General features: G+C 40.2%; 2 protein-coding genes across 4 annotated transcripts; one reads left to right on the top strand and one right to left on the bottom strand.

Annotated features, from left to right (window-relative positions):
* The first annotated feature begins 1,624 nt into the window (after positions 1–1,624).
* Positions 1,625–6,329, top strand: LOC145913778 (uncharacterized). Its single transcript, XM_083001536.1, has 6 exons — positions 1,625–1,849; positions 3,124–3,327; positions 3,950–4,103; positions 4,838–4,973; positions 5,316–5,510; positions 5,908–6,329. The coding sequence occupies exons 1-6, from the start codon at positions 1,625–1,627 to the stop codon at positions 5,990–5,992; spliced, it is 999 nt and encodes a 332-aa protein (XP_082857662.1). The 3' UTR covers positions 5,993–6,329.
* Positions 6,330–6,815: 486 nt separating this feature from the next.
* On the bottom strand, positions 6,816–26,438 carry LOC145913507 (uncharacterized). Of its 3 annotated transcripts, none has more exons than XM_083001202.1 (12): positions 26,309–26,438; positions 25,974–26,044; positions 25,110–25,254; positions 23,131–23,247; positions 10,746–10,926; positions 9,589–10,527; positions 8,786–9,313; positions 8,453–8,590; positions 8,081–8,317; positions 7,755–7,832; positions 7,498–7,622; positions 6,816–7,355 (listed from the first exon to the last, which is right to left on the bottom strand). In XM_083001202.1, the coding sequence occupies exons 1-12, from the start codon at positions 26,346–26,348 to the stop codon at positions 7,162–7,164; spliced, it is 2,793 nt and encodes a 930-aa protein (XP_082857328.1). In that variant the 5' UTR covers positions 26,349–26,438; the 3' UTR covers positions 6,816–7,161. The 3 variants fall into 3 exon arrangements, with proteins under 3 accessions (XP_082857328.1, XP_082857327.1, XP_082857329.1); XM_083001201.1 differs by having other exon boundaries at positions 25,110–25,251; positions 25,980–26,044; XM_083001203.1 differs by lacking the exons at positions 23,131–23,247; positions 25,110–25,254; positions 25,974–26,044; positions 26,309–26,438 and adding an exon at positions 11,381–11,526.
* Between the last annotated feature and the right edge of the window lie 229 nt (positions 26,439–26,667).

Genomic DNA, 26,667 nt, shown 5'->3' with positions numbered 1-26,667 from the left:
GAGCAAACCAATCTCATCTTTTGTTATTGAATTATCTCTGTGTATGATAACTGACTTATCAGTCTTGTGTCTATGTATTGAATTATCTCTGTCTTCCGAATTATATGCACAATTTTATTCTTACCAAGCGCCTTTTACAGGACACAAAAAGGTAGGCAATGATAACTTTTAATCTTGTTACATCACAGTGTATGCGGCAAATGGTTGGAATCGAAGAGCAGAATAGAATTCCAGGTATATGCTGTAAATTGCACACAGCACAACAGAAACACCTGTATTCGACCTGTCCTGAATAATGAGGGCGCGGTACCTATTTCAGGCGAGTAAAAGTAGCACAGTCCTCAAGTATGTTATGTACGCTAACGACATTATTCCAAAAAAATATCTCTTTGTCGTGATTCAAGACGCATGCATTGTCACCCCTGGATTTCGTTTTAAATTAAAAATTATTGTCAGAGAAACCACATACATTATACTACGCGTTAAGCTTGTTTCAAAAGACCTGTATTATCACTGTCACAATCATGACAAACACAAGTGTCTCGTGGATTGTTACGCAGCGCAGCAATTCTTGTAGCATAATGGTAAGAATCGGCGTTGTTACGTAATAGATTTGTTTGTTACTTCATAATTACTAAATCTGCAATAGAATCGGAAACAAAAATGTGCCGCTTTCAGTAAGGGGGTCCGGAATTGAAGAGTTTAAAACTTTGTGCTAAAACAACATGGTTCGGTGTAATAACAAACTGACACGAAACGGAATTTGCGTCGCATGTATCGTATTCACATAACAATGTTATGAATCAGTATCGGAACCACCTAACAGTGTTATGGACAATAAAAAATTGGTATCTGGTTTTTTTGACATGCAAAACTATTTTTCGTCTTCATAAATAACATGTTTTCTTCAGCAAAAGGTCACTCGAATATGGGTTTACAACAGAAAAGATGTATTTAGGTAACAAGTTGCTGGATTCCGAAACAAGTAGAAATCATTAGGTTACTACCATGTTTATTTTAGCGCAAAAGACTACAACGTAAATAAACTATGCATGCAAACTTTAAAATAGCGAAATCTCAGAGATTAACAAGTCAGGCGCCCCTATAAGAATGCAACTGACTAGATTACATTATGTGTGTATGAACAACGTAAATCAAAGAGTTCCTAAAATACACCCAGGGATATAAAAGTTTCAGGAGCCGCAGAAACAAATGTGCAGAAACAGAACGCCTTTAATTGTGGTTCGGCCTGTGTGACGTCCAAACATATCTGCCGACCGACAGTGTGTCAATTCAAGATGCGTTCCTTCATATCAATAACATAAATTAATCGATTGATTCTAGGTCAGTTTTCTCTTTCAATTAATACAAGGCTATATTGAAGTAGCAGTCGAATCAGTCGAAGAATTCAATACCGAGAAATTGTTTAAGGTAGAACAGGAACACTTCAAGACACCTGGAAGCGTTCGTAAAACAACTGTGGAAACGAACATCAATCAAGTTTCAAATTGACAGAATCAATGCAACGGTCATTGCCGTGAATAATTGATATCGGATTTTGTGTAAGTCACCCTATACAGGTGAGCCGCCGGCCAGTCGACTTATTCACATACAACGCAATAAGATGTCAGGCGAAGAAATTAACTCAAGCTTGAATGGGACTGATGACAGCTTTACTGATAGCGCGGGCAGATTGGTTATGATCATTTGTGACTGTTTGTTGGCTACCTTCCAAGCGCAGATATTTTGTTTTGTGCTCAAGTGCGCTTGGGATAATTATTGTGAGTCGATGGGATTGCACAAAAAAACCTTGCTGCATTTCTTGCGTCATTTGCCTCCAGTAAAATCGGTAAGTTTATGCCACGATGTCTTTACTTCTTTTAGAGGTCGTGCGTTAATATAAAAGTGTTATAATATAGGGTTGTATCAGTTACAGCTTTGTGAGTTAAAGTCCAGTGTGTCCAACTTTTAATTAAATTAGTTTTTTTTACAATAAGGACATCTTGTCTAAATCATTTTTAGGTTATTTTTGTCTACCTAACAACAAATATTCATCTATTTTTTTTACGTTTTGATAAAAGTTTAGACATTTCAAATAGTTTTTCAGAAGTTGTCATGGAAGGACCCACCATGAACGAATATTTTTTTGTTTCTGGAAATAATTTTTTTACGTCGTAATCCAACCGTTATAAAATCTCTTTCTTAATTTTTTGTTTATGTTCACTTTTTATAAACTATTTCCAATATTGCCTTTACGTTCTTTTTCGTATTTATGATTTGTCACTTTTTGACTACGCAACAATTATTTATGGCACAGAAAGCACAGGAAGTGGTCGGCAAGCTTTTAAAACATAGGCAATTTATCGTTTTCTAAAAAAATCGTCGCTGCTAAATCCCCAACAAAAACGCACTTTCCAGACCGAAAAATAAAGAATGCCCACTGAACCCTTTGGTAATCCGTTACTGATATATTACGAGTACATTCCGATGAAGGCTGTTACATAGCAACCGAAACGTTGATATTTAATAATATTATAGCCAGAAGAGTATTGACACTCTTCTGTGAACGTCCAACAAACATTTGTAACAACGTTGGCATAAACATAAATCGATAGGAGAACAACAGGATCGATCGAGTGAAATTCACTTGACCACTTCGATCGAAGACAGGCCCTCATTATTTTATGATGTATGAAAATAATCTCCAATACTAGGTGACGTTTTGATATATCCTTGTCCACGTGATACATTTGTTCCTTCCAGTAAAAGCAACTGTTGCAAAATCCAATATAACAGTGTTGGTACGTAACAACCTCAATAAAAAAATGAACCAACTTTCATTAGACAAACAAATAGGTATAGCTGCACATGAGAAAATAATATTAATGAAATACTTAGAACTCTATTTCGTATTTATTCGATTCGAAGCCGCGGCCAATATAGTTTTTTTATGCTACCGTATGTACAGCTTATAATCGATGGAGACTTTTTATCAAGTAAACTTTTCATTAACTAAAATTGTTATGCTACTCGATTCAACTAGACAAAAATATGCCCATTCACCTAGACTTAATGGAACATATTTAACACTGCCTACCATGAAGCAAATTATGCTTTTTCCAGTGCTTTCTGGTTTCGAACTTGGTGATCTTCACAAGCACCACTATTTTTATCGGTCGCCTCTCTCTACCGCCACCTCGCGACAACTTTACGTGCACATTGGCACTGAGGATTACCGGACCGACGTGTTACATCACCGAGCTGGTTTCGGTGTACGTTTATTTATGGGCGCGACAATACTACCTGCACTCATCTATGGTGTTGAAGGTTTGTACTCTATTTAAATGCGATTCCACATTTGTCGAACGACAATGTAATACTATGTTACGTCACTATTGAATGTGAGTCATAAAGAGTTTTCGGTCATAAAGAGTAACGTTATTTAAAGTTATTTAATGCATGGCTTCCCCAGGCACGTATACTCGGTAACTATTTGGACTCGTGACGTTGTTCTGTCAATTCATTAAAATTGCGGTTCAAGATGTATCAAAAAATTGTATGTCTGTCAAAAAACAAAGGGTCGAACGCAATTTTAATCAGTTGTAAGAGTTCGCAAGCAAAAAGTTTGGGAAGTCCTGGTTTAATGCATTACATTAATACTTATCAACGCGTCACATTAATGCTGTTAAATCCACGTTTGTCTCTTTTCAGTCGTTATTTTGTGGCAAGGATATGAATCCGTACAGCATAGTTTTGTTTCTAAAAAATGCACGGAATAGAAAAGCTAATATGTTAACATTATATAGCAAACGTTTTCAACACTGTTAGTTGGTTCATAGCAAATATGATGAGTCCAGCAATGTTCGAAACGTTTGCTTTATAATAATTAGCATTAACTATCATACTCTTGTATAAAACTAACTTTCTCTTCCATGGTTTTATTATTTAGCGAGTGATGCCAAAATGGCTTCCAGTCTTGAGCAAGATATCTCTTACTCTCGCTGCTGTGGCGTACGTGATTCAAATCGTTGTCTTTTGGGTCCCCATCTACAGCGAAATTGAAGTTGAAAGTGTTTACAAGGACGGGCATTGTTACCATAAAGGTATTGTACCGATAATGAAACTATTCGTAAGCTAGAGGCATGACACGGTGTGCACGCTGATGCCACCCTGCTTCCGATTACAACTGATTGTACCACAATTACAATACAGCGGCGCAAAACGTTAACTTGTCACTGTATTCATATTATTCATAATTTGTTTTTCCCCGTTATATTAGCCGGTGCCCGATTAAGGCTGGGTAAGCCCTCAGGCAATTAGTAACAAATAAGTGACCTAAAATACACATGCATTGCGGCCACCGAGAATATGTGTTGAAAACACTAAAGAATACAGCAACAAAGTCGTCAATCTCTAAATCAAGTTTGTAAAGGAAATAACTTTCGATGCGAAGAGGTCGTTGTTGGCCTCCTTTAATCTTGAACTTACGTCCTAAAGTTATTTCGAAGGCGTAATTTTTTTGCTGACCCGAAGGCATGCACTCAAGCGCCGAGAACCGAAAGCGATTGTCAAAAAGCAGACGACTCATATTTAAACAAAATCACATCGAATCGTGTTTGTTTTGCGCGTAAGAACAATATACAAGGAAATGAAATGGCATGGACACGGATAAAAGCATAAAGGTTATCAAGTCAGGCGCCCATGTAAAGGTGATGACCATTTTGATTTCTCGAGTCTTTTGCCACCAAATGCCGTGTTATAAACGTTAGTAAAGAAAACGGCACGTGAGTTTGGTCACGTTTGAAAACCATCATCGACATTTTGTTCCTTTTTTCAGACAAAGCTGTGACGGTTCTCCCCTACATCGTTCTGTTCGTTTCAATTCTTACCCAAGGAAGTTATGTTCTTTTATTTTGTGTCATTGTTGCGTCACTGAACAAAGCAAATCGCAATGCACGAAGCTGTAAAAACAAGTGAGTAGCAGTTTATTTTTTATATCATTGACCTATACCAGTGATTCAGAACCTGATTTTTATCGTTTCAAAGTCCTGCACAGTTGCCGCGCACCACCAACGTTTCATTTAAAAAATATTGCTCAAATTAGAAGGTCACCATCTTTAAACCTTGTTTTGGTCTCATTATTTGAGGGCTGGACCTTGCCTGTGATGATCACTAAATAGTTTCAACTTTTTAATGAAACTTACCTTACTTCATTGGCAGCAAACATTTTGTCAATTGTTACCGCGTACCACCGGTTAGGAACCACCAACCAAACGAAAAACCACGTGCCAATCATAAATAACTGTGGTTTACAGATCATCAAGCATGGCTTGGATAGCACCAAGATGCCTCACACAAGCAATCATCTGCATCATAAGCAACAGCACTTCCATGATCCTAATAAACGTACTTGGCCCGCTTATACCAGAGGTGTACGTTCACATTGCCCCACAGACCGACGTCACAATCAACTTGATTTGCATGCTCCTGTGCTTCAACCACGTGAATGAGTAAGTCATCCTTATAACTAAATTGTACCATATGTCCTGCAAGTGCATTTAAACCCACTTTTCTTCCACAAAAAATTATGCTTAATCTTTTCAAACGTTGCACGCCCAGCAACGTTTCGTCCACAAAAACGAATACTCAAGTCGTTTGTGGAATGGCAACGTTGTACGGTTTAACTGTTATTGGATAACTTTCAAATACTTACAGATGAAAAGAATGATAGAAACCATACTGGATCTACGCTGTAAAAACCAGCTTTACACAGAATTTGCAAATATTTATATACAATAATAAAGTAGGTCCAGTAAAATCAAGCTATCAAGTTTGACCATCAATCGTGACTAATACAGCTGACAAACTAAAAAAGTTCGCGAAACAAACTGTCGCTGTGCATTTCAGGTTGGCAAGGAAAGCGGTATCGATGGTTCCTTGTCGGCCTAGAGAATCGCCGAACTGTTCCGGTTACCTCTTGACAGTCACGTGACGAAACGCAATGACGTCATATCGTCACATTGATCAATCCACGACGACGAGGTTTATTCCGCCGTAGGGCAGTTTTGTGTTAAATTTGGCTGGTTGCCACGAGTCAAACAATTTCAGTTTAAACGCAAATAAAAGTAAAAGGTGTACGGTGGGAATTGTTACGATCATGGAGGTAAAATGTGCTTGTGCGAAAAGCTTTTCTCTACATGAAATTGCAAGGTGGCCAAATTCCCTTGAGATGGAAATCCCTCGCATTTAAGTCAACCAAGGATGTTCCTAGGCATCGTTTTGATACTCTTGTCCCCTTTTGTATGTGCTCCAATGCAGCGCACATTTTCTGCTTCTTGGAATGAGAAAAAGGCATAGACATTAATTTTGTGCCAAGATATCGTCCAACTCAAAATAAATAGCCCTTACCACGTAATACGAGCCTAAATCTTTATTGTCGAAGAAAATTCAATTACATTTGTGACTGAGATGAAGTCATTTGAATTTTGTTTCAATTTTCCTTTCCGACCAAAAACCTAAATCCTCTCCTCCACTGTGGTATTCCAGAGCTCAGAGTGTCGCATTTCAACGTACAAAGGTTTGTTCGTGAAAGCATTCTCATCACAGCTCTCATCACACACTCGTAAGCTTCACATGTAACTGCACTTACATAGTTTTGCAACAACGATAAATAAATGTGCAAAAAAGCCTGCTAGTGTGAAAGCTAGCACAGTGCCACACAACAGCTGCACTGATGAGACCTTACAGGTCGAAACAGTGCGTGTACACACCCTGTCTGCAGCTTTGCAACGATAAATAAGAGCTACAACTTTTCGAAGAAATGAATTTTAATTTATTGAGAAGGGTTTAACAGATCAGTGGAATGGAAAGAAAATACGCAAAGCACGATAGGGCGAACAAAACAAACTAATAGCTGGTTTGCACAAATTACATACACAACTGGATAGTCTTTTTGCAAAGCCAACAGCATTCATAATTGCACATTTCAATATCGCCCGCCAGCGGGATTACGTCATCATTAATGATGTTTAGATTGGGGACAGGACATTCTTCAACTTGTAGACGGCCTCCCATTGCTCCAGCGCCCACCACGTGACTCGCTTCCGGCCAGCAATTGATCGCAATCAAAGACGTTCTGACGCCACTGAAATGTTTGTGACATCACACAGCGTGGACTTGGGAGGGTTTTATACGTAACAATATACGTTCGCTTTCGAGCATGAGGTCGTAAACGTGACTGAGGGGAAGGTCTTGTACAGGTTTTCCGTTGATTTGCGTAATTTCGTCGCCAAGTTTCATAAGGCCGGCGTACATTTTGTCCGGATAACTGTCACTGAGACTTGAGATGAACACACCTGAAATTATAAAGTTAACAATAAGAAAAGTTACAAAATTGTATGCTAGGATTGTGTTTCTGTAATTTTATGTAGTTTGGTTTGTATCTACGATAATCTAACTGAATATCCAACACGTGACGTCACGGTCATTATTACGTACTTCCTCTATCGCCGCTGCCTTTTCTTCTTGCAAGGTAGAAACTATAGGGTACAGAAGGCTGTCTGATCATCTCGATCAAAAGTGTTCCCTGTCTCGCATCCATTTGCAACACCTTTCCAATTGGTCTGTGACGTAACAATAGTTTAATGTGAGATAAATTCAAACGTAAACAAGTACGTATTTCTAATAAAAACGCACAGTTATCCAGTTCGTACAAGGTAATTAAGGTATTAGGGTTTTTAACAGTTTAAACTCACCTAAAGTGTCCTGGGGTTCCAACACTTTCTGGCTTCGACTGCGACACCCCGTGGACAGAATTTGGCCTCTGTTTCTCACTGTGAAAAAATACAGAGATATTGAGTAAACAGATCAAATGTAAAATGGAATTATTGAAAGATCTTCAAATTTGTGGCAAATACCAAGTATTCCGTTGTTGTACATGAAAATAATTTCTTGGTAAATTTAAATTATTTTGTGAAACGAAAAGGCCTACAATGACAGTTTATATTAACGTTGACAAACGCCAAATAAAATGTCAGCAACGCAAGCTGGTCAACCAATCGTCATGTTAATTTATCCATACCTGACAGGGTCGTAATGCTCGGTATTATTGACCACGGCGATCGTGTTCCTCATCCTTGCTCGCCGTTCACGTGACTTGCGTTTGCGCATGCGCACCGTGCTGAATATGGACGAGATAGACGGTGCCTTGTAGAGACCAGCGGGGCCCCCAGATTCCCCGGAAGACTTTTTGCGGGGCTGGGCGACTGGAATTTGTTCGTCGAACTCGTTTAAGTAACAATTGCTGGCAGACCGCTGGCTGTGTGAGAAAAAACACCATTGTATGGTAACAAATAGTTTTGCGAACTATTTTATTCATTGTTAGTAAACAAAGACAATTGTGAAGTAAGAAATGCATTCAGAAGCGTTTTATTCATTGTTATTGTTAACGTACTTGTAACTTTCAGTCTCGTCGAGCTTTTCAGTGCTGATTGCTCGCCGAATGTTCTGGAAGCTGAAAGCACCTTTAAGTCGGTTGCGAAGTGAGGGTTTGCGCGTTGGTTGTTGATAGGGAGCGCTGTCGGGAGTTGGACTGTACAAAAAATAAGCAATGAGGAAAAATAAAGGTGCCAGACTGAAAGATTTCAGCGATCTTAAAGTCAAACTGTTTTAAATTCTAAAATCCCAAGTCTGGTTTAGAAGGAAAGGAATCAGCACAATTTTAAGCATATTGCACAGTCAAAGCCACGTGAAATTGCAAAAATGAAATTCAATTTTGAAAACTTACTTGAGTGACCACATAGAATCGGTGCAAACCGATCTTTGAGAGCTGTAATGTCCACCAGCGTTGTTGTTATTTGCATTCATTGAATGCTCGTCGTCAAAAAAGTGGCTCTTTTCGGCCATGTGGCGGCCAGTGGCACCCGATACTGTGTTAAAAGTCCGTGGCGCCACTTGAGGGCCGGTGCCCATGGCTCCAATCTTGTCCAGGTTGGCCATAGAGGCCGATAACTCGGATTCCGTGATGTACGAATTTTGAGGCGAAAATGCTTTGGGGGAAAGTGAGGCAGCTCTTCTCACGTCTTTTTCCACAACAGGACTTTTGTTAACTGGCTTCTTTTTCTCGACATTGGGCTCGCGGACGGCTTCGAGGGCTGAGCTGGCTTGTCGCGCGAAGGCCAAACTGTTCCTTGAAGCCGCCTGAGCTTTTTTCGAGCGTCCAACGCCGGGTATTCGCATCTTCACCGAGCTGCCGCTTGGTTTGTTGAGATGTCGGAAGTTCAAGGTTTGGGATCTCGGTTCGACCATCGAGATTCTGTGAAAGCAGATATTGTCTTCAAATTAACATTATGATATTAGTGCATCGTACATTCCTGAGTGACGGTATTTAAAATGTAACACAAAAACTGCTAAGCACATTAAAAAATACATCTATAGGACGATTTTAGTAGGTTTATTCCAAAGGACTAAAGATTTTATTTGTGTTTGTAGATATTCGCCTGTCCCGTTGCACGGACATCTTACAACTGAGGTTACAAAAATCTAGTTCTGTCGAAAAATGTAGAAATAAAAACAACAAATTGAACTTACATATTCTCATGCTTGAGGGTTTGCGATCTTTCCCGCGTAACTTCGTCCACAACGCTTAAACGTGACGTGTCAGTCGACGTCACCGCAGTTTCGTCATCATGTTTCGTTGACGTCATTGTCGATGTGATTTCGGAGTTTTCTGTTTTAGAGGTGGTTAGCGCGCTATATTCCGAAGACTCCGTCCAACTAGCTACAGGAAATACGTCCTCATCGCCCTGCAGCGATGACGTCACGCCCTCAGTTACGTCATCGTTTTCTTCATTACCTTCTATCAATGTTTCTGGTTTTTGCTCGGCGGTGGGTTCCGGCGTAGCACTTAGGCGCCCTCCACCGTCCGGTTCGGTGTGTCCGAAACGGCTCTTTGGTAGCGCTAGAGAGCGTGAGGATGAGGACGATGCGTTTGACGATGAAGCAGATAAGGAAGAAGAGGTTCCAACATTGCTTCCAGGACTCGAGTATCCGCTACTGCTGTGTGTTAACCTGCTCGGCGACGTGTCGCTTTTCGATTGGCTGACAGGTGCGATGGACTTTTCCTTTTGATTGTCAGCAACGTCATTGCTCTCGGTGACGCTATGCGATCTGCTGCTGTGACGTAATTTGCTAATATCTGACGAGCGCCAATTACCAGAGCTTCCACGTGACACGTATGGGAGAGTAATAATTTCCTGTGGTTGTTCCTGTGACGTCACCACTGAAGTGATAACATCATCTCGCTTTTTTGGATTTTCAGTGGTACGAGTATGGGCACGTGGTGGGGGTCGGGGTTTGGCCGCTTCATAAAGCGGGTTGGGGGGTGATCCGTTGCTCGCCTTGCGGTGAGTCAGCATATTCGCCCGCGATGACGTGCGTGCGATGCTGACGAGGCACTTTTTTGAAGCCTGGCTGGTAAAGGTTGTCGGGGGAAGAGCTCGCTTGAATTCTCGAGTAGGTGGGAAACCGCTAAACAAAACAAAGCATGTTCAAAGAAAGTTGCTAAAAGCTTACAGACTAAATACTTAAAGGTAGGAAGGCATGTCCTGGCCTGGATCAGTCGGAAACTTAACACTACTAAAGGCTAATATTTTGTAAACCATATTTGGCATTTTTAATTTAGTTTATTTATTTCCTGTCTACTATGATAAACATTTTTGACGTCATCATACGGTGACGTCACTTACCAATCTTCGTCAGAGAGGTTTGGGGGAGACTCTGCAGTTGGCTCGCGCAGATCTTCATCGGACGAAGAACTGTCGTCTGAATTCAACGAAGTGTGCAAACTTCGGGACTTTTCGGACCTAATCGGACTAATCGCGGTCACGTGGTCGTCATGGATGGGCGACTTTGGCGCGTCTTTTGAATCTGTCAAGTATATTTACATAGGTTTAATGAGGGTCTTTACATTTGTGCCAGTTCTGAATTTTAACGACAAAAAGTGTGCTGGGAGAGGGATACAAACAAAAGTTATCAAAATATTCGTGAATGTCCAAATTTTAATGAAATGCTACATTCAATCACACAGGACACACAACATACTATTTCTTAGCTTATATGTACAACAAACTATCGTTGCAACTTCCAGAAAAAGCTTGGATTGCCTTTGTTTATAAACAACGACAACGCGACTAACAAAATATTGATGTATTGCGAATGAAGGTCGACCGCATTCGAACCGACCACTTGTGACGTCACAATAGATGAGTCACAACATCGTGAATCTAACCGAGCGTAAATTTTGACGAAATCAAATGTTCAAAATTTAAAAATATGAGTATTTTCCATATGAAGTACATCACGAGATCGGTGACGTGGTTACCTTTGTCCGGTGAAGTCATACATTTATTTTGATCTATGCTTGGCATTCCAAGAGCTGGGGATCTGACTGTTTCTTGTAACAGCATTTATCAACGTTTCGTGTGCAGGGTATGTGTAAATGTTACAATGCAAGCGCTACTGTAAAGAGTTCGCTATTGGAAGAAACGACAACAATTATTACATGCCTGGTATAGTTTTGACAATACTAGGTTATCTGCTGGGTTCTATCACACAAGGACACATACAATGACTCTCTGTAGTATTATGAGGTACATTCGAACACATTACATCCAAACAAAATCCATCACCGTTTCTGGTGTGCATATGCCCAAATAAACAATAATTCCAACTTGTTAGTTTTCTTTGCTACTGCAGACTCACAAGTGCATTCCTTTTGCATACTACATTCCTGTGAACAAGGTTTCACCAAACGTGTTTGTTCTGCCTTGCTGACCATTGCAAACATTATTGAAAGCTGAAACCCTCGAACACCCTTCCCACTGGCGGTTGTTTGGCGACTGACACTTTCTAAACACAACAAGGCAGCTTTATGTCGGTCAGCTCTGCGGCACACGAGCAATGACACTGAGGTGCCAACCGTACGGGATAAGTTTCAACACTTGCCAAGTGTATCCACCTCGTTTCCCAGCCCTTACACCTGCGCTGATTGGTCACCCGCCGCGAGGCTAATCACATAAGAATGAGTGGATCTATCAAACGCTGCGCGCCGCGCGTGCTAACGAGGCCGATATGGTCATGATAATGTGTTTGGCACGCGATTCCATTAAAAACAGAAAAGCCAATATCAGTGATATCTATTGTACGATAACACGTAAGCACCAAATATATGAGATGTAGGTGTAAGACTGATTGACTTTCAATTCACTTGCTTATTGCCAGAGAAGAACTTTTCGTCATTATCATAAGTATTACGAATCCAAACAGTCTAACAAAAAGCAAAAAAAAAATCAAACTAAATTTACATGTTCTTGACTACTAAAAATGTAAGAGAAGATGTCTATGCATCGTTAAGCTGAGCTAACAAAATACCTGAAAAAGTGAAAGTGATTTTGCATGTCAGGGCGCACTATAGACCACAGACAAGCGACACACTTTCAAGACACAACGTTTTCCACACACTGCCATTAACAAGTCAATCACTAGAGAAGGTGCAAATTAACGTCTGCGACCTGTGTTTGAAAGGACGGACGAAGTAATTAGCAACTGCAAATTGTCGAATAGATTCCGATGTGCATCGAACGTCTGTTACCTCCTACCATGCTATGAGTAAAAGTTTGTATTATATGCGTACATGTTCAATTGTACAAGTTATCCGGTAAAACTACACAGTAAATTCAACTGAAGGTCCTTTCACGCGCAGCAACTGAACGTATAATCTGTCCTTTTTACAAAACAAACGCAATCAAGCCAACGGTGATCAGAAACAGGACTAAATTAGATAAAATAGTCGTAAACCTAAACCGTTTATTACCGTAAAACGATTGTGGAAATTTTTGCTTATAAAAAAGGGATTGTAATCGTACAAACAAGTCTACTTCGAAATGCAAAATAAGAAAACCTTTTACTGCAAACCAACTGCCTGTCGGACAACTAAGCATTACTAAACGAGTTTGCGAGAATCAACAGGTATCATCGACCCACCACAGAATCACAACAACAACCCATAGACGCGAACCCGGCGCAGTCTGCCGCCAAAATACGTCCTTTTCGTTCATGAGCACTCCTCAGTGGCGCTTTTCAAGTACTCTCATTGTTCAGCCGACTCCATGTGATACCACACTCCACAAGAACCAACGTTTTGGGATTTAAAAATCGATATGGCCAAGCCTGTATTCTATAGCTATCCACAACTAACCGTTGGCCGCTAATTCAGATATTATTTCTATTTTCGTTTTCCCCGCCGCGTTTTCTCACGACGGCTACCCGCGCACTTCGCGACGCAACAATGGGTCAATTGTTACGTAGGGCGCGACGTGCTCTACTGACCGCGGCTCGCAACCAGCTGCAAAAGGGAATCCTCTTGTTGACGTCACAATGGTCATTATTGCGTCGCTCACTGCAATGGTACACGAGACCTGCTGTAATCGTTTGCAGGCGGTTTGCAAACAATAGAACAAATGTTGCCAATTTAACGCGATTTTGGTAAGAACGGATTATCAACCGATAAATTTGTTCCTTGCACAAAAATTGATTTGCATCAGAGTAAGAATACAATGGCTGCTAATTATGCAGTTTACCGTCTACTTTTAACCAAAACAACATCCCGCAGTAACTGTTTTGGCCAAAAGAGGATGTTCAGTAATTCAACGTGTATGCGTATTTTATGTGGCAAGACAATACGAGTAATTCAGAAAACCTACATATTCACATGTTGAGTGTTTGTGTCTATCGCGAAAGCCGAATCTGGCCCGCACACAAGCTTACCTATGTCCACTGCAACTACACTTTATTCGCCAAAGTCTAAATGTTAAGCTCCCCATATCTTGCCATGCTCAAAATGTCAAATCTATTAAACAGACTACATCGAGGTATAACCGCTCTCCCAAGAGACCACGAATGAATTTGTTGACATTGTTACGTCACAAACAGTGTGCAGGCTTTCCCAGGGCTGGTTGAAAGCACCTGACGATTGAAGAACATGATTCACGTACGGCGAGATGCACAATTACAGATGTAAGACTGGACCTACACTAGGAATAACTAATCGATGACATGATAACCGTAAGAACCTCGCCGGTTCAGTTTGTGAGAATGAATCGACTTAGGATGTTGTTTGTGTAAACGATAGAGAAACATTGGCAAATTGTGTGGCAAAGTCGCTATGTTCCTGTGGGAACTTTTATCAATACGAGCAGTTATAGGATTCTAATCCAAACAAGATTCTCATAAATTATCAAAAAAATATAAAAGTTTCAAAATAAAAGCAAACAATTTTTGTTCAAATTTTTTACAAAATAAAGAAAAATTAAGAGTGAAACACTGGAACTAACTTAGCAATTTGTTAAGGAAACACAGTTGCCTCGAAACTCAACAAAAACCACTGCGGTAATAATGTTTGCATAAGGTGCGCGCGTTGCCCAAACATTAGAAGTCGTTCCTCGCATCGCGTTGAGCAAGCCTACGTTAACAGGCATGTCCGCCTTATTGACTTATGCCTAAAGCTCCCGATTTTATTGCCCGCTTACTGCTAATTCCGATTCATGGCCCTCAAAGCCTTGTATTCAGGAATGAAAACAGACAGTAATCCACCCCGAAACTCATAAATCCTGTTGTTGTTGAGCGAATTAAACGATTAACTGAGAATAAAGCATTGAAAGATTTTCCGAAAAGGTCCAGCATTTATGATGACCTTGCTACAGGGCTAGCTGTATACCATTAGGATCAATTTTAAATGAATTTGAAATAATTCCTGGTGGAAATTTTGTATTGATAGTTATGAGCCTAACAAAGCATTGAGGTTGTATGGCGCAATGCTGCCTTTACTGTTTTTATTGCTGAAGAAATAGTTTTATTTTCGTGTTAAAGCACAATTTATATCTCACTTTAACACTTTGCCTAACAAAACATAACCTTTCAAGTTTTAAGCACTGCATTTGTTACTGCTGGCAGTCGACAGAACACACACTTAACGAGCTTCCATCTCACACTACCACGTGAAAAGGCCTGCGAGACATGAACCACGACCTTTTGAACTGTTAAAATAGGGATAGGGGCTTACGCTGTCGACCCCTTCCTGTTTAAACTGCGAGTGATGAGAGGATTATACAGGCCTACCTAACCTGTAACTCGTCGCCTTGTACGTTTTACCGCTACACGAAGCAATAAGCGAAAGACCCGTTGGACAATAAAATATACACGACTGATGGAAGCTGAGTTTAGCAACCAGCAATAAAAATTTGTATAGCGAGCAACAGCTATAACTGTAACCCAACCCTTATTATTCTTATCTATTAGTTTTGTATTAACTTTGCATAGTTCTGCCCAGTGAACTTTCAACAATACATAAAAACTAGATTAAATCACTGCCGGTGGATAAATTGAAATTAAATTGAAGTGCGGACAATTCGCGTCCCCGAACGCTCTGGGCACGATTCCAACGCTCGATCAAACACGTTAAGCATATTGGATTCTTATTACGCGGCCTTTGACGGGGCCCGACACACCTATACCACAAATACCACGTAGGCAAGAGTTCCTTAAATTTCCCGAAAAGAACGTGATATTAGAAATGTACAATTGCACATTACCCTGTCTTACACAGAGGTTTATGATAAAGAGACTTCCCGAAATTCTTTTGTTAACCTTCAATAAGTTGTGTTTGCTTACGCTCAGTGAAGTATTGACATGCTGATAGCAGCACTTGCTGCTTGCTGATGGCAGTTTATGACTGCTTTGGCCGCGTTGTTAACATGTCTTTTGGCGTCCACGTGTCGAGGTTTTATTAGCGCTCGACTTTTAAATTAGGCAAAGTCTATTAAATGCCTTAATTACGCAACATATATATTCACCTATAGTTTAGACATCAGCCTAATTTTTGCTTAACAGAATGAAAGCACATAAGACAGACTTGGTAGTTTGATAGAAAAGCGACAACGTTTAACAATATACCTGGACATTGCATGAAAAACCCGCAAACGCTGTGTAAATTTTCACGTAAAACAAAGTATGCAGATCCACAAGAAAATCTTCAATACCAACCTAGAATGAACACCCTACCAATAACTGACAGCAGTCACATACCCTCACCTCGCCATTATCATACACAGGCAAGTGGCTCTTAGCGAGGGAGTGACGTAACCGTCTGTATTTACCAAGCGGTGGGGGACACCAAAACACCAACCTTCGGTAAGCAAATGGGAAGTTGAGTTGTCCGGGCAAAACAAGTCGAAACTCTGGTGAACTGACACAGCAACTAGGATGAAGATAAATGACTCAGGTCAGCGATATCTGGCCTGGTTTCGCGGTAAGGGTTTGTAAAACGTGGTTTACGATTTCCTGGCACCTCTATTACGGGAGAAATATCTTAAGTTTTGTCGAGTCGGCGATCTTTAATGCAATTCTTGAGGCCTTTGTTTCTTGTTTGGAACACAAACACGGGAAGGACTTAAAGGGCGTTTGAAGCAAAAATATGTTGTTTTAGGGCGAGGGTTTGCGCAATTTAGTCTGACCTTTAATGACAGAGAAAACGTTTAAATACCCGGTGCATTCGAAAAGTTGATTTAAATTAATTTTAACAAACGATCGACCAAAATTGTTCAATACCTGCTTGTCACACACACACTAATTCATATTTCATATTAGTTTGGTAGGTTTTGGACACACCCCACGTGGCCTATCAGTTAACTCTTGACGGCTACTTGTGACATCATTCGACGTAACAATAAGCAGGTGCGTTGCTAGGAGAAGTTAAGGCGAATAGGCAGCAAAACCAAACAAGGCGTAGGCGCTATGCCGTCCAGACCGTGACTAAGAATAACTGCCATCATCTTCACGGTTTAGCAGACAATGGATCAGGTTGCGTCGCGAAATCACGGGGCCGGGTTGTTATTTTAAATCACTGTCTGCGATTTTAATGGCAGAGGGTTTGGGTCACATAGGGTTATGATGATATTTTCGTAAAGGCGGAAATTGCAACTTTGACTCTTAGGCCGCTTAAGTTGGTGATATGCTGTGCGATAAACGGTGTGTTTTATGGCATTTAGAAAGATGAGACGCGGTAACGTTATTTTGTAATGTCCCACCAGACACGTTCTTCCAATATTCTACAAAAGTGCATTGTATTCTTTTTAACGGCCTATAAATTCTGAAGATCAAATTCATGCACTTTTAGTATAAGGATTTACAATGACAAGCACAAACAATTGAACCTTTTAAAGGAGTCCTACATCGCTGCACCTTAATGCCCAACACCCACGCTCCACAAGGTTTCCCAAAATTAGCAACACTTTTGACATTAAACAAGCATCTCCATCAGGGAGAGGCAAAATTTGACGACAATCAGGAATCAACAATCCAAGCCATTCATTTTGAATGACGAGGGAGTAGCAAGTCGACCACTGGAAGTTCGATTCGTTACAGTTCAACCTTAGTAGCACTCGCCATTTCGCCGCTTTACCGACCCACTCGAGACGACAAAGCCCTTGCGCCCTACGTCACAATACAGCGACAGTGACGACACAATGCGAACCGTGGAGCAAGGCGACAGGAGGCGATTTCTGGATCTTCAAAGCGCAACCGACGGCACGACTGTAGTTGTTCAGTGGTTTTGTAACAAGTTGGGCGTGAGACCGCATAACCGAGGGTCCCTACCCACTTCCGATTCATGAGCAAACGGGCTTTGGGCGTAGGTGGTTATTCTACACAAAAACAGCGGCCCTGTTTCTTAAGTCGCTTACGTATATGTGTCCCACAAGTGTGGTACCCACGATTGTTTAAAATTGGAAAATACGAAGTCGCGTCAAACCTAGGTCAATACCCGATTATATGTTGAATTCACAAATTCATGAACATTTTCGTCAAAACACTGTTGGGTTCATTAATAAAGACACTACGATGACGTCGAAATATCGTTACCGTTTTAACTAAATTTTCGCGTCAATGCATAGACTGATGCGGAAATACACAAAACCACTTGCTCTTAACCACATTCTGACTTTTCCTGTGACACTAACCGAACACAAATATTGACCTATCAGCTAAAAACACTGCTACTGTGAAAATGACGAAACAATGCTTACTCGAACAATTGGTGGTGGAATGTTTTTACCATGACATAACGTCCAGACAAATATCTCCCTGTGGACTCTGATGAGAACAAGTATCCGAGTTTCCGTTGAAATCATCTCCTCCTCCCTTTACTGACACCACAAACCTGCGCTTATGACTCAACAAACGTCTTTGAAACATCACAATGGCCACATGGGGAATATAAGCACGGTGGAGCGGCCGCAGCGCAAGGGGAAAACGAAAAAGGCGCGTATTTTCACACGTGATCAACGAGTCGTTGGCGGGCGTCTCAGGTGAGGGGGAGATGAAAGGTCTTCCGAACGCCCGACATCGACAAATTGTCGCCACAGCGTCGGTACAAACGAGGACACTTGCACGTTTTGTTGTGTTGTAGATAAACGCTTTACGTCAGATGAAGACAAAAACGTTTTTGATGCCTTGCAACTGGTGGCTGGCCGTGAACACTTTCGTTACAATGATTTGCGGTTATCCGACACCTCATGGTAATATTTTCGTTGTTCATCTTGGAACTATTGGCGGTAACCAACAGAGCGTTACATCCGGTTTCCATTTAAATTCTATCCAATTACAATTGTGCACAAAGATACACAACACGGAATAGCAGATTTTATGATTTGAACAATATCGTGTATAACTATAATCTTGTACATTTAAACGCAGTCCAAAACACAACAGCTTTATCAAAACAAAAGGCGTAAGCATTTACCATGATGGAAATATTTAAAACTGGCAAAAAATGTGTTCTTTATCGAATATGTTTTTTAAAAAGCAATCGGTATTTCGCGTTTTCGTTCGAAAATTATTGTACAAAATGAGAGGTGTAAGATGTTGGTTTGCACCTTTGATCGTTTCCCGTGCAAAGATAGCGGGAGACTTCACCAGGAAAAGTTTGTCGACCAACATCCGGTGTTTGCAACGTGCATTGAAGATAGCAAACATTACCTTGTTTCAACTTGACTGATTTTCTATTAGACGGCTCTGCGAGACTAACAGCGTTATTGATGTCTGCTACCTCTGGCACGATAACCGTATTTTTGCTGGGAAATGAGGTTTTGAGTTGGTTGATGAAACGAGGTTGCAGGCTTTGATGGTTTTGAAAGGTGATGGAACAAGACTATTTGCGCCAGGAAGCCTTGGTGGTTTGAAAAAACGGACATGAACTAATGTGTGTCAATAAACCAACAAAAGACCCATTGTCTATCATGAAAGGAAAACTGTCCGTACAGATATGTAGTACTGGTTGCTATTCAAAGTACAACCACATAACAGGCTGGCATTTGTGTACTCATGTAATACTTCTTGTCCCTTTATTTTCCGCGATGTCTGAACGTCTATTGGAGTTCATTTGGAGACATATAAGAGTTAAGTACCACTCAAAACAAGGTGCATCTCAGTGAATAAGATCAATTGTTGAGCAACTATATAGAATGATGTCAGGCTTAGAAGTCAAAGCAGCACAGTGGAAAACGTGTAAAATGTACTTTCCACTATTGGGAGCAGTATTCCGTTGCAGACCGCGCCCTATTCCGTGCGTTAACATTTCCACAAACCATTACAACCGTTTCAGCGAAAACAACACAACCGCCAAACTTCCAGTGCGCCACAAAACGATGACATAATCCCTTCGCCTAGCAGAGCTAACTACAGTGGTTTAGGTTTTATCGGCGAGGTTAGATTAAAGCGACGTAGCGACAGGGCGGGCCATTACACGAATTAACCTGTGGTCAAATTTCAATCCAGACCGGATCGGGTTACGTCACAATGACGTCATATTGATTTGCGGTTCTACGAAGCGTGTAAGTCGTCAGCTCGGTAAAGTAATCTCACAAGAGGATGCGGATTATTTCTACAACAAGTTGTTTAACCTGTGGTAGCACGTTTTTTAAATGTATCCAGAAGCAACACAAATTATTCGTTCTTGTGAGATTATTCGATTTATTGGAGTTAAAGCACAATGTCGCTGCTAAAAGCCAAATTATTTGACTAAATATTGCGCAAAAAATCTTGTTTATACTGGCTATTTCGTTTTTTTCGTAGCTGTAGTCGTCTTACATGCCACTACAGTCAAATATAGCCAAAGCAAAAAAACACCATTTCTGGAGCTAAATTAGTTGGTTCCCAATTTAAATTACAAATAAATACACAAAAATAATCATGTCGTCTTGTGATTCTCCCAAACGACAACTGTTGTCTGTTTAATGGAATGTACATCGATTTTATTTGTAACGGCCGTAATAACTATAAAATTTATAGCCGTACATTCCTACCGAGGTACCCGCAAGTGCGTCTTAAACCGAGTACGATGAAGCCAAAAATACCCAAACAAACTCTGTCAATACCAGTGGCACATATGGCACCCAAACTATTTTCTGCGTTAAATCAATGGAAAACACCTCTTCGTAAGCGATTACCAAACAACACAGAATGAATATTTGCCAAGAAAGGAATGCAAATGTATTTGACGTTATTACTCAAAGGCAACTGCCACAGCAAGCCATAGGCTTGTGTAACCTTGCGGTGTGAACAGGTGGTTACACTTTCATGTAAGTGATAAATGTGTGGCGTGAGGACAAAAATAAGCCGCTTGATTGATTTCCACATCCGCTGCCCGCTCGTGCAGAAATACATGCGGTTTAATGTCGGATCAATACGTGCACATGTTTCTTCTTAGCACACAGAAATCAACGCATGTTTGTCATAATACACGCCCATGCAGCAAACAAACCCTTGCAACAAATCAAAAGCCTCGGATAAACCTTGAGTTCGTCCCAACAGTCAAGAGGTTGACCTGCCATCAACTAACAGCAAAAACATTTCTACTTTGCCACGTGATCACTGTCAGCCAATCAGGACCTTTTTAATGTTGAAGAGCTCGAACAAGACTCAAATCTGTGGTTTGACAAGATTCAAATCTGTGGTTTGACAAGCCTATGACGAAAGCAGGTTCGGTCGTATTAACGTCCTAATATGACTTTTGGCATTTAAAAACCTACGGCCTTGGTGTCATAGTGGTTTTATTCCTTTGCCACGCATCTTAATGGAATGCAGTGAAATACTGCATGACTCATAATCTCCTTGTGTGCTTGGATTTGCTGATATACGAAGATAACTCCAAATCGTGCTATGAGTTAATATGGGCAAAATGTACCACACGACTTGGATAAAGTAACCGATGCAAAATGGACAGATCACAATACTAAATATTACTTTTATTTGTTCCAAAAACTGAAAGAAATAAATAAAAGTAAATATTGATGTTGAAACAAATATATCTATGGGATAAGGAAGCCATTTTTTCCACACAAACTGGATGAGCGAGATAGTAATTAACTTCCGAGAAGTTTCCAGAAACTCCGAGTAAATTTGCGAAGAAAGATTAGCAACCGCCGAGACAAAACGAGCAAATATTTGCCACAAAGGTTGGAAGTCCAGCCTTGGCCACACAATAAGGAGCAAAGTAACCTCAAAATGGCAACTTCTTTCAACCATGGTTCCAACAACACCGTTGAAGGCATTTCTCTGGTCATGTTGCCGTAGGACTATAACTAATTTAGCACCAGTTTATGTTCTTTATGCATGTCGGCATCGCCAGGTGCAAACTTCCAAAGGGATGTTATTGCTTGGATATTTAGTTGGCAAGATCACCACCAGTCACACCAAAGATACAATGATGAAACCTGTTAGGTCGAGACAGTGGCCCTGTCTGCAGTTCACAAAATACAGGCTCTATTGCTTGTACTGCTGGATAATAAATAATATTAGCGAAGACCACGAAACTCAATATACACGTTCGCAACTGGTTCAAGTAATACTAAGATTTATGGGAAGTTTAGTTAATCGTTAACCGGTGTCACAACCCGTATTGAAAGACCCTCAAAAACGCACTTGTCATTTGCCTGAAGTTTGCAGAAAATACGAGTTCCAAATATTTGCGCCTTTGCCATTCAAAAAGGATTTCTATCAACCGCCTTTTTGTGTAACAGTATCCGAGAATTCCAACTTATTGCAAAATATTATGCGGCGTCACTTCCCAAAGCATATTTAAATTATTCGATTGGTCGCGTTTACATATTGACAAAGAAACCACATTTGAAATACCATTTGATCAACATCGTTGAAAGGTTTAGGTGTTGAATCACGAAGCATTAAGTTATCGTGCTAACAGGCGGAAAGCACCACGAGTTAAAATTTGGTCAATATTTTACAAGACAGCAAACCCTGGCACCAATGGCATAGCAGCAGAAATGGAAACTGCAGTTTTGTGCAAATATATAACAGGAACTTGTTCTGCAGTTTAAAGCAATAATGGCATCAAAAAACAGCAACAATTATGTGCTTGAACATTATCTATCGATATGGAGCTTTTTCAGACGAGTATTCGTCAACTGAAAAACAATACGTGTACACGAATGCTGCGGTTGCAAAGTGACACCAAGCAGTTTGTTTGTTGTATCGCGTTACAGGTATTTCCGAAATACGTCGATGTTGACGGAACAAACCACTTCCGGAACGAAGCACTTAACGCAATCATTATGCGTGGCTATGCCATACGTCCTACACATATTCGGCTTAAATGCTGTAACCATGCACAGCTGGGGACGTGCTCGGCAACACAAAAACGAGTGTTACCATACAGGTTACACACGTCAAGTAAGGTCATGGTTTTCAGAAACGGAAATATACTTGAAACCGTTAACCAAAGCGTCTCAACTGACTCGCAATGTCCCAAGCCCGCCCTATATCCCAAATAACAGCAACATTTGCTTGATGCCAATGCACAGTGTAAAATTATGAGGTGAAAACAGTACTTTTTCATTGGATTTTCTTGAATCAAAGTGTAATTTTGAAATCATTTGGGAATAAGTGTATACAGTTTGTTAACATTACACAACAGCATATACTACTGGAATTCTGTATGCAAGTTACAACAACATAAGAAAAAACAGCAAAAGCACGTTACCTGGTGGGTTACAGTTGACTGACCTTGTTTGGGTGAATGTGACCTCACAATGGGTGACGGCACGCGACTGAGAAGATCTTGAAGTTGTCGGCGGTTTTCTAACAGTTTTCTTCGAATCGTGTCAGAGTTATTAAACAGGTCTAAAAAAGCAACAAAAAGCTATGAAATTTCAAATAACTTTCGGAGTAAAATTGCAACTCACTATCACGTATGAAGCTAACAAAAGTACCTTCAAATTTTAAGGGTTCAAACTTACAGCCATTACTGCATTTTTTGAATTAAGCACTGTTTAGTTATGCAAAAAAGCGTAAATTACTGTTACTAAAAAACTGTTATTTGGGAGTTGCTTATCCGAAAGTTAAACCAACGAAAAGCTTGTTTCGAAAAAGCGCACCAACGAGAACCGTGCAAAAAGGTAACAAATATTGCTCCACGTTAAAAGTTCCTGTTCTAAAACACATCTTCCTACAAAACGTTACTTACAGTTTCCTGTACCACATTTCTGCCACTGTGATACCAACGCGTCTAAATCCTGGATCGTCTAACGTTATTTCAAAATTCGCATAATAATCCTGTTTGGACCGGTTTCCACAGCGCATAATTCAAATACCGGTATTGACTCGGTGCCGTTTTCTTTGTGTTTTGAAATGGCATAGCTATAGGGGGAGAACAAATACGATTTAACCTAACAACCGCTCTCGCCTTTGTGTGAAAGCACTAACTGATTGTCCTGCCAGAAAAAAGACGTCCATTATCTGGATAAAGCTTTAACACAAAATAACGTTTGGGTATAGTTACTTGAAGTCTGCTTTTTCCATCATAAATAGTACCATTTTGTGTCACTTATCCTAGAAACAGCAAACCTAAGACCACCTAATTATCGCCTTCATATGCCACAGTTCACATACTTGCCACTTAAACCTGCCACAAAGTCAATTGCACAGCCCCTTAATAGATTCGCCGGCAACCTAATCTAATTATCGGGCAACTTTGGGCCACTTTCCTCACTTAAACCACTTTCTCTCGACAGACCAGTCCATGCCCTTGAGCGAGACGCGAGAATTAATCCACAAGTGAATAATTGATGAAAACCTTCGAGAAACATTCTTTCGTCACAAGAGGTTTGTCTCGTAACAATAGCCGTTGCGCTTGAGTGAAGTTGTGCTTGTGCGCGGCATTTACGACTGCTACAAGATAACGAAGCATGCATAAATCTATATTTGCGCTGATTTTTGTGTTATCTTGCGCAACAATTTCTTTCGTACGTTCGAAATCTTTTTGATTTTACATTTCAAAAACCTTCATTACAGAAAGTGCTTCAAAATAATAATGCATGGCTTTTATGACTAGACAATTTCTGTTATCTTTTCCAACCAACAAAAACTACAAATTTCTGCTAAAACATGTCGACCATAGACATGCTGACATTCCATACATCGAACCACAGCACAAAGATACAGCCAGGTACTGTCGCCGTGGCACAATAAACCTTGCATATCGAAAATACTGAACAAACACCCAATGTGTGCATTGCGTGATGTAACTTCACTGCGAAACGACCAGAATCCATTCCCAGCGTGTGGGGAACGCATTGATAGCGGGCTTAACAACAAAACTTGGTCTGACAGACAAAAAAAAATAAGTTGGTATTTCGTTGAGAAAAAAAAAATTAGTTCTACGTTTGCTGAGCTGTACATACACACAGGCTAACAGAGTGAATGTAATTAACACATTTGGGGACTTGCTTTTATTTGAAACCAAAACTTTAAAAACAACATGCTTACCACGTGATAAAAATGTGCAATACAGTTTTGTGTACAATTAATTTGTTGCCAAACAACAGTTTTTTTGGACATTTTCATCTCTTTTGCACTTTTAGTTTTCCCTGAAACCTGCTGGAAATCTCCTAGTTACAATAAGCGCTGCTAAACGTTAAAACCGAAGTGTCAAAACAACACCTTTTTGTTGTTTACCGATTAATGGAAGCACACGTGTTACTAACCTTTTCTGCCATCTAGCGGTTCAATTTCTCGATTCCATCTCGTAAGTGATCGACGGGTGTTGTCAAATTTGCGGAGAAGGACTTTTTCTTTTAGAGAATGGCGATGAAAATTGTCGTTCGAGCGATGAAAAAATCGGCTTACCTGTATTAGACAATGCCGTTTAGTGAAGGGAATTTAAAATACAAACCCAAAAAATCATAATAGTTGGAACTCGTTGAGTAACGTACTATATTAGAACTTATTTTATTGTGAGCAGAAAATATTTGCATTTGGATTCTTTTGGCATCTGCGCATGCAGACAACACATATTATACACTTGTTTACGGCAAGGATGACCGGCGTTTTTATAAAAACAAGCAGTGTTTCTCGGCCGGTATATGTTAAGTTGTTTACCGGTCGTCAACATTTTTTTTTAGATAAAATGAATTCGTTTGATCTGATGTGCCTTATTATGAGTATCAATATATTGCTACCATTTAAACTGGCGGCACAAGTTTTTGCCGAAACGTCCTTCAAATAAATAAAACAAATCAATGCTTTCTGCAGTATGGGATATTATTCTTTTAATGTTCTGTTTATTACATTTTTTAGTTAGATTTTACAAAATCACTTGTTTGAAATTTTGTTTTGGGAACCACTGTTATAAGAATGAAGTGTTCGACGTAACCGCGCCGAACTGCAATATTAAATAACTGTTGTTTCGGGCAAGTGGTGGACGCAAAACAACAGCTCGAATGTCCTGCCCAACAAGATTAAACAACATACAAAGAGTTTTGTTCGAGGACAGGTAATACGCGTGTGTATGTGTAACACAAAAACACACGCGCATTATTCAGCTAGAAGATTCTTAGGTGATGACGTAGACTTACTGGCTCGGCCACAGGTGATGACGTATGTGATGTTATGGTTTCGACGCTTGGTGTGACGTAGGTTGCTGAATAACACATAACCATATATTACAGGTGTCGGCTTCAGCAATGTTAATGTGCTGTAACCTCGGTATAGAAAATTCACTGGAAAATCTTCGCCTGGCATTTTTTTAGGTCAAGTTTGTACTGATTTTTCGTCAAGTTGTACTGATGAAAACTAATAGGTCGAAACGGTGAGCATGATTAGCGCTACTGTCCATACATAAGATTTCGCTTAGCTTTATCAAGTAAAGTAATTCAACAACAAAATTAAAGACATAACACGATACCTTTTAAAGGGGGTGGCCCTAAATATGATGATGACGTCATTGTCGATAAAGGTGTTCCGACATTGCATTACTTCAACGTCGCCCAGCGTTGTATTTTACTTAAACTCTGTCATTTGCAAGCCTATGCACCTGTGAAGTAAATATAATGCCCTGACGTCATATCAAAATAAGACAATTTCTTGCAACATCTGTGATATGGTTAAGCTAAAATCTTCACTTTCTGAATTTTGTATCAACCAATGCTGAAATTGCTTTAACAATAGTTGTTCGATAATAATGCAGTCATCCATATTAAGCATGCGATGTCCATTAATTCCCGTAACAGGGTATAATGCTCTCCACTAGTATTACATATCGAT

The sequence above is a fragment of the Ascidia mentula genome, chromosome 9, assembly GCF_947561715.1.
Source record: "Ascidia mentula chromosome 9, kaAscMent1.1, whole genome shotgun sequence".
In the NCBI taxonomy this organism is placed as follows: Eukaryota; Metazoa; Chordata; class Ascidiacea; order Phlebobranchia; family Ascidiidae; genus Ascidia; species Ascidia mentula.
This window is presented reverse-complemented; position numbering and strand designations above follow the sequence as displayed.

What these genes read in the sequence shown, in the direction of transcription:
- LOC145913778 (XM_083001536.1), top strand. Translation starts at nt 1,625, where the DNA reads ATGTCAGGCGAAGAAATTAACTCAAGCTTGAATGGGACTGATGACAGC. An exon ending in ACTCATCTATGGTGTTGAAG is followed by an intron (nt 3,328 to 3,949) that starts GTTTGTACTCTA and finishes TTTATTATTTAG; the next exon opens with CGAGTGATGCCAAAATGGCT. An exon ending in GCACGAAGCTGTAAAAACAA is followed by an intron (nt 4,974 to 5,315) that starts GTGAGTAGCAGT and finishes TGTGGTTTACAG; the next exon opens with ATCATCAAGCATGGCTTGGA.
- LOC145913507 (XM_083001202.1), bottom strand. Translation starts at nt 26,348, where the DNA reads ATGACGTCATCATCATATTTAGGGCCACCCCCTTTAAAAG. An exon ending in ACCGCTAGATGGCAGAAAAG is followed by an intron (nt 23,248 to 25,109) that starts GTTAGTAACACG and finishes TTGCTTTTTTAG; the next exon opens with ACCTGTTTAATAACTCTGAC. An exon ending in ACCCTCAAGCATGAGAATAT is followed by an intron (nt 9,314 to 9,588) that starts GTAAGTTCAATT and finishes CTGCTTTCACAG; the next exon opens with AATCTCGATGGTCGAACCGA.